Raw genomic sequence first — 20,406 nt, forward strand, 5'->3', positions numbered from 1 at the left:
CCTTAATTGATCTTTGTGATATGCTTAGCAGTTTCTAGGGGGAATGTTGATAAATTACTTTAATATTTATTGGATGCTTCTTCCCATTACACTCCTGTTTTCCTGTGGCCTGAGAGTAGCTTGACTTTGTTTTTTAAAATAAATTTATTTATTTGTTTATTTTTGGCTGCATTGGGTCTTCTTTGCTGCGCCCAGGCCTTCTCTAGTTGCTGTGAGCAGGGGCTGCTCTTCATTGTGGTGTGCGGGCTTCTCATTGCGGTGGCTTCTCTTGTGGAGCACGGGCTCTAGGTGTGCAGGCTTCAGTAGTTGTGGCACGCAGGCTCAGTAGTTGTGGCTCCCGGGCTCTAGAGCACAGGCTCAGTAGTTGTGGCGCACGGGCTTAGTTGCTCTGCAGCGTGTGGGATCTTCCTGGACCGGGGCCCGAACCCATGTCCCCTGCGTTGGCAGACGGATTCTTTTTTTTTTTTTTTTTTTAATCAATGTTGGGGAAGCAATGAGAGGTTCTTCTTTAAAAAAAAAAAAAAAAAATTAATTAATTAATTTTACTTTTGGCTGCATTGGGTTTTCGTTGCTGCGCCCAGGCTTTCTCTAATTGTGGCGAGCCGGGGCTACTCTTCGTTGTGGTGTGCAGGCTTCTCATTGTGGTGGCTTCTCGTTGCAGAGCATGGGCTCTAGGTGCGTGGGCTTCAGTAGCTGTGGCTCACGGGCACTAGAGCACAGGTTTAGTAGTTGCGGCGCATGGGCTTAGTTGCTCCACGACGTGTGGGATCTTCTTGGACCAGGGCTCGAACCCATGTCGCCTGCATTGGCAGGTGGATTCTTAACCACTGCGCCACCAGCAAAGTCCCTGCACCTTCATTTAACGTGGGACTCATTGTCACTTTTATTATGGGTTGTTTTAGAGACATTCGCTCCCAGAGCTTTTTTGTTTGAAGATTCTAACTCAGTCTTTTCTTTTGAGGTGAAAATGAGCCCAGTGAAATTGTCAGTGGTCTGGGCTGGTCTGTTTCATCCCTTGTTACTCTATTTTAATTGTATCTGGAAACCTTAAGTAAGATAATTAGATCAGAAAAATCTTTCCAAAGAAGTTCCTTTTGATCCTTTGACAATGTCTCTCAGAATTCCTGTCCTTGTTGCCTACTTTCAGGTAGAACTTTTTGGGCTTGGACCATGGCGCTGTAATTAGTGTTTTGCATGGTCTAGTCATAGTATTGCCAACAGCCCCTTATTTCAGCTGTGCTATCTTTTTTCTCTCTAGGGAATGGGGCTTGTGATTGCTCAAGCTTTATCTGAGTATAACAGGTAAGTCCACCTTTCCAGAAGGGAAGGGTCTAATTTTCGTTTGAATTGGTTGAGTAGGAAACAGTTTTGTTAAGAGTTCTTGGGTATGTCTCTTACCTATCCTAGAAGAGTATTTAGAGGTACAGCTGCTGGCAGATGCATTTGTTCTAGCTGGGCTTGATGGCTTTAGCAGCAGTTGTTTTTAACACTGGGGAGAAGTAGCCACCACGTTAGTGTCCATCTTTTGTTTAAGCAACTCTTACATTCAAACATTCTTATGCAACCTTTGGTATTTTATTGCAGAGCATTTTAACTAGTTTTCCAGCCATAGGCAGGCTCTTCCATTTAGCCCAATGTATCATATAAATACCATTTTCTATGTAAAAAAGGTTGTGAAACACTGCTTTTTTTGTATGCTTAAAAAAAAAAGAAAGCACTGAATTAGTTCTAGTTTGACAGATACTTCTTTTTCATCAGTAATCAACTGCAGCTTCCTAGAGTCCCTGTCTATTCTGGGGGCTCTTTTCATTGATGCTTGCTTTCCCTCTTGCTGGGGATGGGGAAGGATTTGGTATTCAGTGCATGGAAACCAGAAGTGTATCTAATCCTGTCAAGGACCAGGCAGGATCTTCTTACTCCTTTCCAGACTTGCCTTATACACAATTGGGTATTGGGATTTCAAATCTGTCCCATCTCCGCAAATAGTTTAGCTCACAGATTTCCCTCCTTTTCCTTCAAAAACAAACAAGATTTTCACTGTTACAGCCTTAATTTTACTGTCACACTTTTCAAGTAATAGTCTGTTTGGGAAATAACTGGATCAGCCATATGTTAGAGCAGTTTCACACTTTTGCAGCTTGCTTTCTAAGACTCTCCCGAAGTAGCTGGGCATTTTGGTACACACTACCTCAAGAGCAGATGGGTGCCTCTTAGCTTGCAGGGGAAACTGCAGTGGCTGGGTTGTCATAACGCTTTTGTTTTTTGGAGTCAGTGAATTCTGCGAGTGAGCTGCCCTGATTACCACTTAGTATGCTAAGGACAAAGACACATGATAAGTAATACTAAAGTTGAATTTAGTTATTTTTGTTCAGGCAGTATAAAGACAAGGAAGAAGAACACCAGGGCGGTTTTTTCTCTGCTTTAACAAATATGGTAAGTCAAACTTGCTTTTTCTTTCCTGCTCAGAAATACATGAGATCTGCAGGGGTAGACAAATTTAGACTCAGAAGTTTATTTTTATTTTTTTCTAATATTTATTTATTTGGCTGCCCTGGGTCTTAGTTGTGGCATGCAGCCTCTAGTTTCCTGACCAGGGATTGAACCCGGGCCCCCTGCATTGGGAGCGTGGAGTCTTAATCACTGGACCATCAGGGTTAGAATTTTTTTTTTCAAATTAATCCATTCAATTTTTAAAAGACTACAAAAACAAAACCAAAACAAAAAAGGGTTCATATTAAGCCAGACTTTTGCTTTCTAAAGAGTTGGCTGTGTTTGAGGACTGATGCTATGGAACACAGAATAGGAGGGTTTAGATCCAAGTCCAACCCTGAGCGATCCTTGGCTGTCTGTAGTGGCCCCCTTCATCTCTTGTAGTTGGTCCTGGAGTTGAGGGATTGGTGCAGTGATCTGAGCCACTCATCTAAAGGCTTAAGGTCTGGACTGAGAGGTCCATAGTTTAGGAAAGTTATTGGTTCAGTTTGCAAGACTCCTGAGCAAGGTATCTCAACCTTAGCATGATAGGCATTTTAGGTCAGATAATCTGGGACTGATTTTTAAGAGATAAATCTAGAAGTCTTGGAACTTAGATTCAGAAAGTCTGTCTTCTCGGGCATTAGTATTCAAGTAATCAGCCCTAGAGCAAGACAGATATTGAGTTCATTGCAAGAAACAGCAGTTCCCCCATCTTGTCTCCCAAAAGGCACTTTTCCCCCACAATATCTGTGCCTTCTTCATTCTCAGAGCCTACTGTTAAGGAAAGGACTTGATAAACTCTTTAACTCTGAAGCACAAATGGATAATCCCTCAGATGTCAGAGCAGTGTGAGTGCTGTATTGGTGTTTGATTAGATGAATTAGATATAATTATATTGCTCCCAGGGACCTTTGCCTTCTAGCCAAGAAGAAAAAGTTTTGTACCAAATAAATGAAGCTCCAGCTGCATGGTTTTGGGCATCAATAAGTAGGTGGAAAAGGTATTCTTAGATGGATGGGCATCTATCTCAGTGCCTCTGATATCACACATATTGGAGGTAATCTACTCCATTTACTTATTCAGCTGCCCTAGCTAGGACACAAACAAAAAGTTTTATGATGTAAGAGATGGACAGTAGGTTTCAGTTAGACAGTTCTGGTCTGAAACCCAGATATTCCCCCAAAGATGGCTCTGTGTTGGATGAACAGCCTGCTTTCTTTGTTCTTTGTGAGTTATGTTCCTGACTTCAAATAAGCAAATTCAAGGACAGATGCAAAGTGATGAGGATGTTTAGGTTGCTGTTTACTTGTTGTCAGTGGTTACTAAACTTACGCATTAAAAAGGAGAGCTGGACAAAAGTACTGGGATTTTTTTGTTGTTTTTTTAAGTCCCTTTAAGTAAAGACAAGTTAGGGGAGCTCTCATTGTTTCATTTATTAGTTATGATTATTTTAAGATCTTCAAAGTGAGCTGGTTTTGTTGTGTGTGACTGGTGGGCCAGGGTTCCAAGCAGCTTGTTTTTTGACTGATTAAAGGCTTGTAGGCACAGAGCACCTCTCACATTTCCCTGCTATAACTCTGCAATTCCCCTTTTCTTCCACAGGTGGGCAGCATGTTCATAGCAGATGCCCATGAGAAAATCTCAGTGCAGTAAGTGCCTGACGTTCTTGTGTGGTGACTTGAACATTAGTGTGGGCTCTCTCACTGGATATGAAAGTGTGAAACGTTACCTCTGCTAATCTTTTACAGATTTAGACTCTTTTGGTGATTTATCAGCTGTTTCTTGAGTTTTAAACAATAATGGAACCTTAGAAAACTCTGCTTCAGTCACATGTATTGAGCCCCAAGAAGCTGAAAAACTGTTCCCAGCTGTCTCTGGAATGAAATGAAAGAGGGCTTGGTGTTTGAGCCAGTTAAGGACTTAACTGGATTGGGGTGGAAAAGCGAGAGGGGGAAATAGTGAATGAAGTACATAAGAGCTAGTTCTAAGGAATTAAAGCTCTGACTTTATACCCATTACGTAAGCCCCAAAAGGAAATAAAGAGAGCTTTAGAAACTCAAAGGGATCTATAATGAGAAGCTGGAGTGAATCTTTTCTTGAGGGTTATACTCTTTTAACTTCTTCATTATAATAGACTCTTCAATTTGTTCTCTTTTTCTTTAGAACCAACGAGGCCATCCTTCTGGCACTTTACGAAGCTGTTCATTTAAATCGCAACTTTATCACAGTGTTAGCCCAGGTTGGTTATGTTAAAAACTTCAATTCTTTTTCTCCCTGAATTTCATACAGATTCACTCCGTTGAAAAGCCTATCTGTCTGTGCCGTGTAAACCCTACTTTGCATTGGTGAGTGGTAGTTATAAAGAGTTGCATCAGTTGCCTTTGCTTCATGCTCTCCTCAAATTTGTATGTTTCCATCTGGTGCTGAAATGGATCTGATAACATGCAAAGTTAATGGTCTTGACCAGTTTACTGATTCTGCTAACCAAATGAGTTGAGATTACTTCATTTTGCTCACTGGAGGTACCTTGGTATTATCTGCCCATATGGATTTTTATAACAGGCTTTCTGCTTTCTAAACCTCTGTGGAATTACAACCGGAGATAAAATGGACCACGTCACTTATCTTATTATCTTACCCATGTCCAAAGAAGAAGAGTACAGAATATCTTGTGCAGTGTAAGGTTAGCTGTTAAGCAAAAAAAAAAAAAAAAAAAAAAAAAAAAGTTTACAAATATTGAAAGCAGAAAGTCATAGAATCCTGAGTGCTGGATCACTTGCCTAAGGGATAGCCTCGGTAGTTGGTACAGAAGGGAACTTAAACAGGCTGAAAACTTGAGTGTAGCTCATGAAAGCTGTCTTAAAAAATTGATAAAGTGTTTTTATTTTAAAGCCAGACTGTTTAAAATATGTATGAAGGTTTCTTTTAAAGAAAAGTTTTGCTTATGCTTATGCTTTTTTCTCAAAGGGCAGATGTGTATGGGATCCACTGAGTTTTAATAACAAAAAAAATAAGGTCAAAAAGCAGTAAGCTGGTTTGAGGGTCTGGCTAAGAGGGACTTATCATTTTTCATGACTGATAACATGAGACTTTATCCACTATTCTCAGGGTGTTCCTTGTCTGCTCTTTGAATTCTGTAACTGATTTTAAAGGAAGAAGTGAGATGGGTAAAATCTGGTAAAGTTGTTGGGGAAGAGAAGGGAGTAGCCACCACTCAGCCCAATTTTCAAGAGCTGATGTGGCAGGGATGGCTAACGAAGGTAAGGGAAAGAGGAGTCATCTGTTTTCGTCCCCAGTGGATGTCTCACCCATGTCTCTGACTCCCAGCCCCAAACGCTCTTGTTTGTTGTGAAATGGGAAGGCTGCCCTCTGCATAGCTCTTTTTATAGTACCTGTTATCTCCTTGGCTCACCTGCATTTATTAGTCAACTATGAGGTCATTAGAACAGTCTGTAGATATGTTTTAGGTTGATCTGATAAGAATAGTCCCCTCTCACATAGGTTCAAATAGGACAGCAAGTGCCCTTTTGTGTGTGGGGGGGATAATTCTGGGTATTTGTTTATCCCAGTTTTTTATTCATATGGTTCTGCAGAAAAACTTATGTAATGGGAACTTAGTTGCTTAAAGAAAACTAGCCTGCAGAGCTTCTCATTAGAGTTTAGCAAGCATCAACAGTAATCAGGTACTCACAGGAACTAAGTGTAGAAGCAGTCCCTCCTCAGTGAGCTTTCTGTCTAATTATGAGGCCAGGAATACCAGAAAGGATAAGCAGAGGATACCCACAACTGGATTTTCTCTTTCTTACCCTTATCTGTGCTCTCGTTCAGAGTCATCCAGAAATGGGCTTGGTGACAACCCCCGTCGGCCCTGCTCCAGCAACCCCAGCCACACCGCTGGGGACCACGCCGCCCTCCTCTGATGGTAAGTCCACCATCTCCTTTGTTTTCTTGACGTATATGATCTTGAAACTTTAGGGGTGAGCATAGTTCTTTTGGGTTTTTTTGTTTGTTTGTTTGTTTTAACAAAAAGCACAATTGTTAATTCTTTTGCTTAAGAAATTACCTGAAGAACTGTCCTTCAGGATTCATGAAGCTCCAAAGAAAAGTCTGGAAAAGAGAGTCAAGTGCTTTTTTCTGTAAAGAAGCTACACAACTCCAGATTGTCCTCCTCAGGGAATGGTAGTAGAATCATGGAATGCTAGATTTAAAAGGGACTTCAGAGGTCAGTGATGTCTGTCCTGCCAAACTGTCAGGGTGCTTGTGAGGCTCAGATGAGATGTTTTATGAATATCTCACTGAAATAAATGTAAAATAGTAATATTATCTCTTGTTATCATTTGACAAATGAGAGAATTGAGGCCAGGGAAATAAGAGGTTTGCCTAAGGTTAGTGAGAGTTGAGACTAAAAACCACAACATGGATCAGGGCTGGGACCATGTCTGTTTTGTTTACCACTAATTGCCCAGCATAGTGCCTGGCATGGTCACTGCTTAGTAAATATTTGTTGAATAAATGGATGAGAAAGTGAACCTGGGATTTGCTCACTGTTATGTGTCTGCCAGGCACATCCAGTTAAAAAGTAACAAGTGCATAATAATTGGGAGTTTGCTGGGTATTTAAGACTTCCCTCCCTAAAAAAATAACAAAAAAATCTCCACTTACCACTGGCATTTAAGAAAAGGGTAACAGAAAAGAAATAATGAATTTTGCCTGATAAACTTTATGTCAGCTTGAATTGGTTCTATTGTCAGCTGAGTGTGTTTGATGGAATAACTTAACCTAAAAATAATCTTCATTAATATTTGATGTTTTGCCTCAAATGTTGACCTCATTTTGGGTAAAGAAGTACAGGAAATCTAACTTTGATCCTTTCTTTGTGCCTCCCTCCTGTCTGTATGTGACATGACCGTCTTTGATCTGCTTTTTCTCCTTCAAAGTTTCATATAACACCTGTGGCATTATTAGCATTTCAAGATAGTACAAGCATTATTGGTACAAAAGCATGACTGGGAGGTGCCACTGATATTCAAGTCTATGGTAGCAAATTGGATATGTTTAGAATTGAAAGTCAAATTCCAAAATACAGGTTTTCCCTGCTGTCTGAAAGTGGAGCTCTCATATGAAACCTTCTGTAAGCCAAAAAGGCATAAAGCAAGGAAGCAATTACCTGAGGACACATCTTCCTAACAGGTTTTCAAAGGAAATCTAGATAAAGCACAGATGCTCACAGACACAGTTTAAAGCTGTGGCGGCTTGATACTTAGATGCTACATGTAGCTCCTGGGGAAGGAATTTGGTGGTGTCACTCTCAACTGCCTGGGGTGCTCGCTGCCTCTGTTACAACTTGCTGCAAAACAAACGCTGAACATGATTTTCATTTTTTGCCTTTTTTCTTTCTTTCTCCCCCTACCGCCCCCAACTCTTGTCTCTTGTTACGTTAATTTCTAGTTGTTAGTAGGTGGTAGGATTTTTTTTTCTACTTTTCATCGCCTAAATGTGAGAAAAAAAAAAGGAATGTGTATACTTTCTTTAAATTTTTTTTTCAGTTTTATTGAGGTGATTTGATATGCATATACGTTGTGAGAGAATTCCCCCCCCAATCTATTTAATTAACACATTCATTACCTCACATATTTATCTTTTTATTTTTATTTATTTATTTATTTTTTTGCGGTATGCGGGCCTCTCACTGCTGTGGCCTCTCCCATTGCGGGGCACAGGCTCCGGATGCGCAGGCCCAGTGGCCATGGCTCACGGGCCCAGCCGCTCCACGGCATGTGGGATCCTCCCGGACCGGGGCACGAACCCGTGTCCCCTGCATCGGCAGGCGGGCTCTCAACCACTGTGCCACCAGGGAAGCCCATCTTTTTATTTTTTGGAGGAGGTGAGAACATTTAAGTTCTACTCTCTTATATTTCAAATACAACATGGAGTTAACAAGATAGTCCCCATATTTTATGTTAGATCTTCAGATTTTATTAATCTTACAACTGAAATTTTGTACCCTTTTACCAACCTCTTTATATTTCCCCTCCCTAGCCCCTGGCAATCACTATCCTACTCTATGCTTCTATAAGTTTGACTATTTTTTTTTAGATTCCACATGTAAGTGATGCAGTACAGTATTTGTCTTTCTCTGTCTGACTTATTTCACTAAGCGTAATATTCTCTAGTCCATCCATGTTGCTGCAAATGGCAGAATTTCCTTCTTCCTTGTGACTGAATAATATTCCCTTGTGTATATATATATATATATATATATATATATATATATATATATATATACGATATCTTCTTCATCCATTTATCTGTAGATGAACACTTAAGCTGTTTCCATATCTTGGTTACTGTGAATAATGCTGTAATGAGCACGGGAGTGAAAATATCTCTTTGATATCCTGTTTTCATTTCTTTTGTATATATACCTAGAAGTGGGATTGCTGGATCATATGGTAGTTCAGTTTTTAACTTTTTGAGGAACCTTCATACAGTTGTCCTTAGTGGTTACACCGATTTACATTTCCATCAACAGTGCACAAGGGTTTGTTTTTTTCCCCATCCTCACCAATACTTGTTATCACTTGTCTTTTTTTTTTTTTTTTTTTTTTTTTGTCCATGCGGCTTGTGGGATCTCAGTTCCCTGACCAGAGATTGAACCTGGGCCTTCTGCAGTGAAAGCGCAGAGTTCTCACTGCTGGACCGCCAGGGCATTCCCTCACTTGTCTTTTTTAAAAAAAATTTAATTAATTAATTAAAAAATTGTAGTATAGTTGATTTACAATATTACGTAAGTTTCAGGTATACAAATAGTGGCTCACAATTTTTAAAGATTATACTCCATTTATAGTTATTATAAAATGTAGGCTATAATCCCTGTGATATATCCTTGTAGCTTATTTAGCTTATATAGTAGTACGTACCTCTTAATTCCCTACCCCCATTCTGCCCCTCCCCACTTTGCCTTTTTTCTTTCTTTCTTTCTTTTTTTAAAAAATAAATAAATTTATTTATTTTTGGCTGCATTGGGTCTTCGCTGCTGCCCACAGGCTTTCTGTAGTTGTGGTGAGTGGGGGCTACTCTTCGTTGCAGTGTGCAGGCTTCTCATTGCGGTGGCTTCTCTTGTTGCGGAGCACGGGTTCTAGGCGCATGGGCTTCAGTAGCTGTGGCTTGTGGGCTTAGTTGCTCCGCGGCATGTGGGATCTTTCCGTCCAGGGCTCGAACCCACATCCCCTGCATTGGCAGGCAGATTCTTAACTACTGCACTGCCAGGGAAGTCTCGCCTTTTTTCTTAAAAGTGGAAATTCTCTTTGGATTTCTTTCCATTAGCGAAAACAGATACTATTGTAGGTTTTTCGTAAAGGCGAAGTGGCTTATGTAAAAATGAGCTTTCGAAAAATGGGGCATACCTGTATCTTAATGAGAAGGAACATGTACCAGGATTCTCTGCTTATTCAGGTCACCAAATATTCCAACGGAAATACTGATCTTTCTCTTTAACGATGAAACCTGCCTGGTTACCATGGATATCAAAAGGTGTGTATGTAGGTGCGTGCGTGCATGCGTATGTGTGTGTGTGTGTGTGTGTGTGTGTGTGTGTATCTGAGTTCCATGCAATGTTGGGGTTTGGATGCTTCAGAGAATTGCCTTTCAAACTGTTCATTGGGAACACTTCCACCCACACACTTGATTATGCAATGGCAGGATTTGTGCTTACTTACCTACAACCAGTGAGCTTTCATTTTTTCTAGTGGGAAGATTGGAGTCAGCCCACTTTCAAATGACTGTCTCCCTTGACAAAGGCTGCTGGGAAGAATTATGAAGCCAAAGATCAAGGAATAAACTCTTCCTTAGGAAGGAGATTTTAATTTGTGAGGGATTTTATTCTATCTCTTCTATTTTGTTCTTTTTCTTCTCTCCTAACTCATTTCCTTTCTGTGCGAGTCCTAAGTATTGTAACCTTGTTTTCAAGTTTTGGTTTTTAATTGGTTTTTAATATAACTGGTGCTCAGTAGCCTAGTTATATTTAAAGGTATGTCACTGGAGCCATTATTTTTTAAAAGCCAGCAGTTTAGCTGTAACATTTGTTCTCAGTTCAGACTTGACATTTGACAGCTCAGCCTTGGCATGAGAGGACTTTCTGGTAAAAATACATATACTTCTATATTTCTACATATTATATAAGGCAGTTTTTTAGTTATTGCTGTGTTTGAGTGGGGAAAAAAGTCCCACTAACCAGTTAGATGCCTCTTTGTATTGGACAAAGCAATGATTATGGGCTCTGAGCTTCAGAATAGGCTGTAAAATGACAGTCTCAGGTCATTAACCCAAAACATGAATTAAGACCTTTTAGTATTTCAACATAAAAATATATTTGTCTTTTATTAGTTCTTGGGGGCTGAACTGTGGGAAAACAGCCAAGGGTTAGGCATGCTAATTTCTTCTCATAAGGCTTTTTGCTGTGCTTGCTATGTATTTTGGATCCATAATATGCAAATGTTTCCCATCGTTAATAAATGTTCTCTGCATACATCGTAATAACTCCAGAGGGATTCATTATGGTTATGAATACATATTATGAATAATATCCCAAACTCAGCTGAGTCTTCATAGGTGAAAATATAACAGAAAGCTATAGATTCTCTAGTTTGTCTAGGCTATCATGAGCTTCCTTTTGCTTATATATTATGTCTTAGACAGTGTAAAAGTACTTAACAAGATGTCTGAGTCTCGTGTAAAGTATTAGAAACTTGGGAAATCTATATTAGGGCTGTCCGTTGTGGGTCAGCCCTAGTCTGGTCCCTTACTGTTCATTGGGACTGTGACACAGAGAACGTGAGCAGGGGTAGTTTCTCTTGAAAACATCAAGCAGCTAGTTATATAAAACTCTGTCCCAATCAGTAATGTCCACCTATCTTTAGTCTGGTATTCCTTTTCAGGTTCCCTTTCAGGTGGGAAGGGATTAAAAAATAGTATTTGAATGTAGTTTTGCCTTAACTTTTTTTCCTTTCCATCTTGGGTATTTCCAGCCTAAAGCCTTATTCTCAAAATTGAGCAATATTTCTCCATATTAGGAATGAATTGTCATTTATTTTAAGTGGTAGACTCATCAAAGCAAGGCTCATTTATATTCAGTACAGCTCTTTCACTTAGGTACAAATTAAATTGCTTTTAAGAAGGGCCTTGAACCCTTTTGGATTACTTGGGGCTAGAAAGTGGAATCAAAATACCTTTCTTAGGATGCTGGGAGCAAAGCACTGTTCTGGAGACTGGCATTCTTAGGTAGGAGAGAAGGGCATTGGGCTTAATCTTGGGGGTAAGAAGGGCTGTAGAGGCCTAGGGAGACTAGATAAAGGTTTTATGATAAGCACTTGGTCTTTCCTCTGTTGTGTAAAAAGATTATTTCGTGATTTCCTTGCCTGCTGGCAAGTTGGCTGTCTGTATAGGTAGAAGTGTTAGATGGAATATGTTATAGGCTAAATGCATTTCATCTGTTTTATTCCAGTTATAAGTTCTGTGGAACTCCCACTGGATGCAGATGTACAGACCAGTAATCTACTGATAACCTTCTTAAAGTATAGCTCGATTGTTATGCAGGACACCAAAGGTAAGGCATGCTACTTTGGGGGCTCAGGAAGCAGCAGGCGGCAGGTAGCTGCTTAGCTAGAGCAAGGAGCAGCATTAATACTTTGAAGCTTTGACAAGATGAACCATTGGGACCTCCTGTGCAAGGTGATGGTCCTGATTACTGGCAAACAGTGATTTCTTATTGCCAGATGACAATTAGATGGTGTTGGGGAAACCTGGAGCTGGAGGGGGAGTGCTCCAAAGTAGAACAGGAAAAAAAATTGATCTCTACAAAAACTAGCAAGTCTTCTTAGCAGATTTTGATAAGTAGATGCAGACTCTTGTGTGTGGGAAGTGAGGGGATTAGCATGTTTCAGGGAATTCCCTTTTGAGGACAAGAACTGAAAACATCAGCTCATAGTGAGAATTAGGACTGTTGTACAGAGTATGGTAGGAAGAGGTGCGATTCAGAGGGACTGTGTTCTTTAACACTTAAAACAGGAGTGTCAGTACTCATCATGAAATGCAGAATGGAAGTAGGAGAGAGATAGGTATTAGAAAAGTTTGAGTTTATACTGTCTAGTGTCCTTTTCTTCCTCTGTTGATGATTTTTCTATGATCTTTTAATCAGTGGTAGGGGTAGTAGAATAGTTGGGCTAGAAGAAGGTATTGGGAGGAAGCCCAGCAAATTCTGTCCAGTATATACATCTCAGGGTTTTTTTTTTTTTTTTTTTTTTTTTTGTGGTACGCGGGCCTCTCACTGTTGTGGTCTCTCCCGTTGCGGAGCACAGGCTCCGGACATGCAGGCTCACCCGCCATGGCTCACGGGCCCAGCCGCTCCGCGGCATGTGGGATCTTCCCAGACTGGGGCACAAACCCTTGTCCTCTGCATGGCAGGCTGACTCTCAACCACTGCACCACCAGGGAAGCCCTCAGGGTTTTTTTTTAAGCCTAGTTTTTTCTTTATACTGGATTTATATGTTTACAATATTTATTTATTTATTTCTATTATATTTTTTATTGTAGTAAAATTTACCATTTTAACTATTTTTAAGTGGCACTAAGTATGATCCCATTGTTATGCAACCATCCATCTTTAGAACTCTTCATCTTGTGAAACTAAAACTGTACCCATTAAAAACTTATTCCCTGTTCTTCACATTCTCTCCTTTTCCCAACCCCTGGCAACTACCATTCTGCTTTCTGTCTCTTTGTATTTGACTACCTCATATAAGGGGACTGTATCCCAGTTTTAAGATTCTCTGGAAATGAGCCTTTTATTTCATGGTGACACTGAGGTAGCATTTTTCCTCCAATTTTTTAAATGAAAAAACTCCAGTAAACAGAGAAGCTGAAAGGGTCATACAGTGATCAGTCACATACCCATTAACATTTTGCCATATTTGGTTTATCTCTAAATTTCTGAGTTATTCTTATTTTGGCTGAATAATTTTAAAGTAAGTTGGAGACGTTATTCTACTTCACACCAGAAGTACTTCGGCATGTATCTCAAAATTAAAGACATTTTCCTAGATAGCCATCATTAAGGCTAAGAAAATCAACAATAGTTTTTTTGTTTTGTTTTGGCCGTACCACACGTCTTGCGGGATCTTAGTTCCCCGACCAAGGATTGAACCTGGGCCACCACAGTGAAAACACCGAGTCCTAACCACTGGCCCACCAGGGAATTCCCAACAGTAATTCTCTAATATCATGTAATAGTCCATATTTAGTTTTTCCCAATTGTCCCCAGAATGTTCAATAACCGATAGTTGTTTTTTTTCTTTGAAATAAATTTATTTATTTATTTATTTATGGCTGCGTTGGGTCTTCATTGCTGTGCACCGGCTTTCTCTATTGCAGCGAGCCGGGGCTACTCTTTGTTGCGGTGTGTGAGCTTCTCATTGTAGTGGCTTGTCTTGTTGCGGAGCATGGGCTCTAGGTGCACGGGCTTCAGTAGTTGTGGCACACGGGCTCAGTAGTTGTGGCTCACCGGCTCTAGAACGCGGGCTCAGTAGTTGTGGCACATGGGCTTAGTTGCTCCAAGGCATGTGGGATCTTTCCTGACCAGGGCTTGAAGTCCCCTGCCGTGGCAGGCGGATTCTTAACCACTGCGCCACCAGGGAAACCCATAACCAATAGCTTTTAAACTACACTAGCATTTTATTTTATTTATTTTATTTTTATTTTTTCATTTTTAATAAATAGTTTATTTATCCAACAGTTTCAACCCTGATATTGAAGACTGTCGCAGAGTTTTGTTTTTTTAAAATAAGTTTATTTATTTATTTTTGGCTTTGTTGGGTCTTCATTGCTACACATGGGCTTTTCTCTAGTTGCGGCAAGCAGGGGCTGCTCTTCATTTCGGTGTGCATGGGCTTCTCATGGTGGCTTCTTTTGTTGCAGAGCACGGGCTCTAGGTGTGCAGGCTTCAGTAGTTGTGGCTCGCGGGCTCTAGAGTGCAGGCTCAGTAGTTGTGGTGCACGGGCTTAGTTGCTCCACGGCATGTGGGATATTCCCGGACCAGGGCTCAAACCCCTGTCCCCTGTATTGGCAGGTGGATTCTTAACCACTGTGCCACCAGGGAATTCCCGGTGGTGTGATTAAACTTGGTTTTTATTGTTCTTTTTTTGTGCTTTTCTGAATTAAAAAAATGTTTATAATGAAATGTGCCTTATTTTTGTTTTCAGGAACAATTTTTTTTAAGTGGAGAGATAGCTGCAGGCTTTTCTACAAGAGTTGCTTATCAGCTTAAGGGGAGAGAGAGGATAGTGCCAGAGGAACTCTGGCCAGGAATAGGTAGAAGAGTCTTATGAATCTAATTTTGCAGGCAGAGGCATTTCTCTTCTGGCCTAGGGGCTCTGCTGTAAGCTACTGGGAATGTCAGGTAGGAGCATCATCATTACTCTTTTGCGCTATCACTGAGGAGAAGCAAATGTATTTCTTTGACTACACCCTCATTATGCCTTCTGATTGTCAGGTTTTAGTTGATAGATTCCATCTTTGAGGAAGTAACAGGTTAATGTCAGGGTGTGTACTGTTAGCTAACTTCTACAGCACTGTAATCCGTTAATAGATCTCTCCAGAATGGACTTTAGTCTGGGTCCCGTCAAAGCTAATTTGAAACATCATAAGCCATTTTTCTGGTTTGGATATGCTGGTATGACCTTCTTTTTAAAAAAATATTTATTTATTTATTTATCTGGCTTTGTCAGGTCTTAGTTGTGGCACGTGGGATATTTGCGTCGGCACGCGGGCTTCTCTCTAGTTGTGGTGCATGGGCTCTCTAGTTGTGGCACGTGGGCTTAGTAGTTGCCACTCATGGGCTTAGTTGTCCTGCAGCATGTGGGATCTTAGTTCCCTGACTAGGGATCATACCCCAGTCCCCTGCATTGGAAGGTGGATTCTTAACCACTGGACCACCAGGGAGTCCCAATGACCCTCTTTTTACCTCCATTTCACCCCCTCACCCACAAAGATCCTGGAAAGTAAAGAAGTTTTGATGGTTCTGGTAATTGGCAGTGATGGAGTAGCTCTTTCTGGGTCATTTGTTTGGGCTTAGAGCCCTGTTATTGAGGTTGAGGGTGCCTTCTTTTTTTGTGTGTGTGTGTGGTACACGGGCCTCTCACTGCTGTGGCCTCTCCTGTTGCGGAGCACAGGCTCCAGACGCACAGGCCCAGCGGGCATGGGCTCACAGGCCCAGCTGCTCCGTGGCATGTGGGATCTTCCCAGATCGGGGCATGAACCTGTGTCCCCTGCATCAGCAGGCGGATTCTCAACCACTGTGCCACCAGGGAAGCCCTGCCTTCTTTTTTAATAACTAGAATGTGAGTTCTGGGAGACCACAGACCTTTGTTTAGTTCAGTGCTATGTCTCTATTGCCTAGCACAGTGCCTGCCACATAGTAGGTACTAAATAAATATTTTAGAGTGAATAGCTTTGGCAGGAAGAAAAATGATCAGCTTTTCTGGTCATAAGTAGTGTTCACAGTGCAAGGAGAAGCATGAGCTGGACCCTAGTCTACAGTTAATTTCTTTCTGATTCATAGCCAGTTTGCTATGAACAGTTATAAAACTTTTCTAGATTTTGTGGTAGATGGGTAAAGGTGGTGGTGCTTTTAGCTAGTGGATGAGGAGGGGTGGGAAAGGGAATAGGTCTGATTATTCAGAAGCAAAGGGCTGATATGGAAACAAAGGGCATAGCCCTGACTTGGGCCATGGTATTAGTGACCATTACAATAACTGGATGGTTCTCAGGAGGATGATTAGCTATCCGTCAGACTACCAGAATACTTTACGAAAAAAAACTTATGGGGAATTCTTTTGCCTAGAAGAAAAGCAAGGATTACTCTAGTAGAACCTTGATTTTCATTCATGAATTTTGTGGGGAGAGAAAGTGTGAATGTTCTTTTTGATGATACACATCTTTATTCTCTATAGAAACGTGGTCTGCACGATTTAGAGAGAGTATTTTTTCTTTTCAGATGAGCACCGGCTTCACAGCGGCAAACTCTGTCTGATTATCCTCACGTGTATTGCAGAGGTAGGTCTCACCAGCCTTCTGGTATTAGCTAATCTCTTAACAAAGTGCTGTCTCTTTCTGCACTTCTTCCAAGTTCCTGTCCCCTGACTTTTAGGGTCCTAAAGTTTAGGAGAGAAAATCTTCCCACTTTGTATTATCTCCTCCACTAGAATGTAAGCACCACTAGAATGTAAGCAATAGGAGGTACTTTGTCTTCTTCACCAGTGTATTCTTAGTGTCTGGCACATAATAGAGGCTCAGTATTTACTGCATGACCTAATAATGAATTGTGATATGATAACTGCTATAACTGGAATATTTTAGTTCTTTTTAAATTTAATTTTATTTTTTTAAATTCTAGTTCTTCAGAGTTTGAAACTCTGAAGAGACTTTTGCCTCTTCAGAGAAAACAGTCCTGCCCCTTTGAAACTGTTCATGTTGGGTCTTTTGCATTTAGCAAAGTGAAAAAAGGAGCTCAGTTTCTGTGGGGAGAGGTGGAGACAAAAGCCGAAGAGGGGCATTGGAAACTGAGTAAAGTGGGCTGATTGCAATTTGATGAAGAACAAGAACCCGAGGGGAAAAAAGAAGAGATGCTTGGGCTTTGTAAGGAGACACTTTTGGTTGGATTAATTAGGCCTGAACTCACCCTAGATCTTGGTGGCAACACAGGTATGGCAGAAATTGAGTCAATTTAGAGCTAAATTTGTAGTTTCAGACTCCTCCTTCACTTACTCCTTATTCTGATCTTTCCTCTCCTAAGAAAAACAGTTAAGGTGTGGTCCATGTGGAATAGAGATCTCTCTCAGTCTTTCCATTTTTATGTTCTTGGTGAAAAGATGACCTACTTTTCACCAGGTTAGGGGTAGCTGGTTATAGAAGAGCTGCTTATTAGCAGTGGGCCTGGTGTAATTGCTTTTCAAAAATCTTTCTAAGAAAATCTTTAAAGGAGTTGTTTTTCACAAATTGTAACAGTTCCTAGGAATTGGAGTCTGTAGGCATGTCAGATCTTCAGAAGAGATGTTGGGAAAGGGCCAAGGGCTATTAATTACTGAGTCATGGTGAGAGGTTTTTGATTTTCCATCAGTCTTCAGCAAAGCCAGGGAGAGACGGGGTCTTGCCTACTGCCATGTTGCCTGTGTAAGCAGCTTTCTCTTGCTGTGCCAAGCCCGTTCCTGGCGGAATGCAGACCTTTCTTCTTAATCATAGATCCTCATGTGGAGCCTGCACACGTATCCTGCAGTCCCTATGAAAACCTTCAAGCTGTCACAAACAGAGCAGGCTCCTTGGGGAGATGGGAAGGAAGAGAGAATAGGAAAACACATTCCTCTCAGCATTTGCCTCAAGTGCCTGTGCCTTAATTTTTATTGTTTGTAATTTGCTTAGAGATTTTTGGCCAGTTAGAGACACACTGGGAAATTACACCCAAGTGAAATCTCATGGCTTAAGTGGAGCTTGACATAAAGGCTCTAGGCTCATCCCATTAGCTCTCTAACTGGTCCTTGAAAGGAGTTCTTTAAGTCCTACAGATCCTTGGACTTTAAGATTATAAATAGATTATAAACTGAGTTTCTTAAGTATAGCACTCATTCCTTACTTTTTATCTGTGTTTTTATTTTTATTAGGATCAGTATGCCAATGCATTTTTGCATGACGACAACATGAATTTTCGAGTAAACTTACATAGAATGGTAAGTGTGACTTTTGCTTCTTGTTTTTTCTTAGAGGAATTTTTCTGCGAACACAAAATTGATCCTACTAGAACAAGTGTGGGTGTAAATTTATGCTAAGGGGCTCTTGCTTAACTGCTGTTCAGAAGACCCATACTAGTTGTTAGGATTTTTTGTGTGTGTCATGGAGGTGTTACCTGCTCAAGAGAGGGTGGAAAGATCCATAATTGTATACCCATGGCAGTAATATTAGAATGTATCAGGGGACTTCCCTGGCAGTCCAGTGGTTAAGACTCTGCAGTTCCTCTGCAGGGGGCATGGGTTTGATCCCTGGTCGGGGAACTAAGATCCCACATGCCGCCCAACATGGCCAAAAAGAAACAAACAAACAAACAAACAAAAAACGACTTCCCTGGTGGCACAGTGGTTAAGAATCCACCTGCCAGTGCACGAGACATGGGTTCAATCCCTGGTCCGGGAAGATCCCACATGCCACGGAGCAACTAAGCCTGTGCACCACAACTACCGAGCTTGTGTGCCACAACTAATGAAGCCTGCGCGCCTAGAGCCCATGCTCCGCAACAAGAGATGCCACCCCGATGAGAAACATGCACACCGCAACGAAGGGTAGCCCCTCCTTGCGGCAAGTAGAGGAAGCCCGCGCACAGCAGCGAAGACCCAACGCAGCCAAAAATAGATAAATAAAATAAATAAATTTAAAAACAAACAAACAAAAAAACCCCAAAAAGTATATCTTGACTAGAGATATACTTTTATATAAGTATATACAAGATAGAATGTATCAGTAATGTAGATTTCAACAAGGAGGTGGGCCTAAGCCTTTCGCTTTCAAAATGTAGTACAATCTTTGGTTGATGCTAGATCCTGCTTTGATTTATTCATCTGAGAGGTGGGGGAAATAAGAGTATGAAGGATCAGGGAATTTCCTAAAACTTGGAGGTATGTTCAGAAATATCACACTGAGGTTTATATTAAAACTTTCTTTAAAAAAAACCTTTTTTTAAACTGCTACTGTTGCTGCCTTTACACAGTCACATTTTCTTTTTAAAAAATAAATTTCTTTTTAAAAATTTATTTATTTATTGGCTGTGCTGGGTCTTCGTTGCTGCGCACAGGCTTTCTCTAGTTGCGGTGAGCGGGGACTACTCTTCGTCACGGTGCGTGGGCTTCTCACTGTGGTGCCTTCTCTTGTTGCGGAGCACGGGCTCTAGGCATGTGGGCTCAGTAGTTGTGGCTCGTGGGCTCTAAAGCGCAGGCTCAGTAGTTGTGGCACACGGACTTAGTTGCTCTGCGGCATGTGGGATCTTCCCGGACCAGGGCTTGAACCCGTGTCCCCTGCATTGGCAGGCGGATTCTTAACCACTGAGCCACCAGGGGGGTCCCTCTTCTTTTTCTTAATTATTATTTTATCAAAGAAAAATACCAGTATATCTCTTTTGTTGTTAATAATGTCACTTGTATAGATAAAATCAAAGTAAAAACAACAGCTTTCCCATTGTTGTATGTTCCAGTGCCCCTTGGGGCTGTTGTTTTGCTGTGAATTGTGTTTTTGTCACAGGCCTGCATTGATAACTAAGAAGCATTTACATATCCTCCCTGCTCTACCCCACCCCCACCATTAGAAAGAGAAAGAAAAGGTAGCATCTCTGTAGTAGTGATTTTATTATTATTATTATTTTATTTTTTTTGGCCGTGCCATGCACCTTGTGGGATCCTAGTTCCCCAACCAGGGATTGAAACCAGGCCTCCAGCAGTGGAAGTGCAGAGTTCTAACCACTGGACCTCCAGGGAATTCCTAGTAGTAGTGATTTTTAAAAAAAATTTAATTAATTAATTAATTAATTAATGTTTGGCTGCCTTGGGTCTTCGTTGCTGCACGCAGGCTTTCTCTAGTTGCGGCGAGTGGGAACTACTCTTCATTGTGATGCGAGGGCTTCTCATTGCGGTGACTTCTTGTTGTGGCGCACGGGCTCTAGGCGCGCAGGCTTCAGTAGTTGTGGCGCGCGGGCTTCAGTAGTTGTGGCACACAGGCTCAGTAGTTGTGGCTCACGGGCTCTACAGCGCAGGCTCAGTAGTTGTGGCGCACGGGCTTAGTTGCTCCGCGGCATGTGGGATCTTCCTGGACCAGGGCTCGAACCTGTGTCCCCTGTATTGGCAGATG

At 41.2% G+C, this 20,406-nt stretch overlaps 1 protein-coding gene across 19 annotated transcripts in view; it reads left to right on the forward strand.

Annotated features, from left to right (window-relative positions):
- Nucleotides 1–20,406, forward strand: part of ARMH3 (armadillo like helical domain containing 3) — a 181,164-nt gene that overhangs the window by 37,889 nt on the left and 122,869 nt on the right. For 14 of the 19 annotated variants that reach the window (XM_067024827.1, XM_067024822.1, XM_059054092.2 and 11 more), the window contains 8 exons: nt 1,259–1,302; nt 2,373–2,433; nt 4,075–4,121; nt 4,636–4,711; nt 6,301–6,394; nt 11,975–12,076; nt 16,520–16,578; nt 18,180–18,245. In XM_067024827.1, coding sequence (XP_066880928.1) covers nt 1,259–1,302; nt 2,373–2,433; nt 4,075–4,121; nt 4,636–4,711; nt 6,301–6,394; nt 11,975–12,076; nt 16,520–16,578; nt 18,180–18,245 — 549 coding nt within the window. The remainder of the gene's footprint in view (nt 1–1,258; nt 1,303–2,372; nt 2,434–4,074; nt 4,122–4,635; nt 4,712–6,300; nt 6,395–11,974; nt 12,077–16,519; nt 16,579–18,179; nt 18,246–20,406) is intronic. The other 5 variants (XM_067024831.1, XM_067024830.1, XM_067024838.1 and 2 more) reach the window with 1 other exon arrangement.

The sequence above is a fragment of the Kogia breviceps genome, chromosome 2, assembly GCF_026419965.1.
Source record: "Kogia breviceps isolate mKogBre1 chromosome 2, mKogBre1 haplotype 1, whole genome shotgun sequence".
NCBI lineage: Eukaryota > Metazoa > Chordata > Mammalia > Artiodactyla > Physeteridae > Kogia > Kogia breviceps.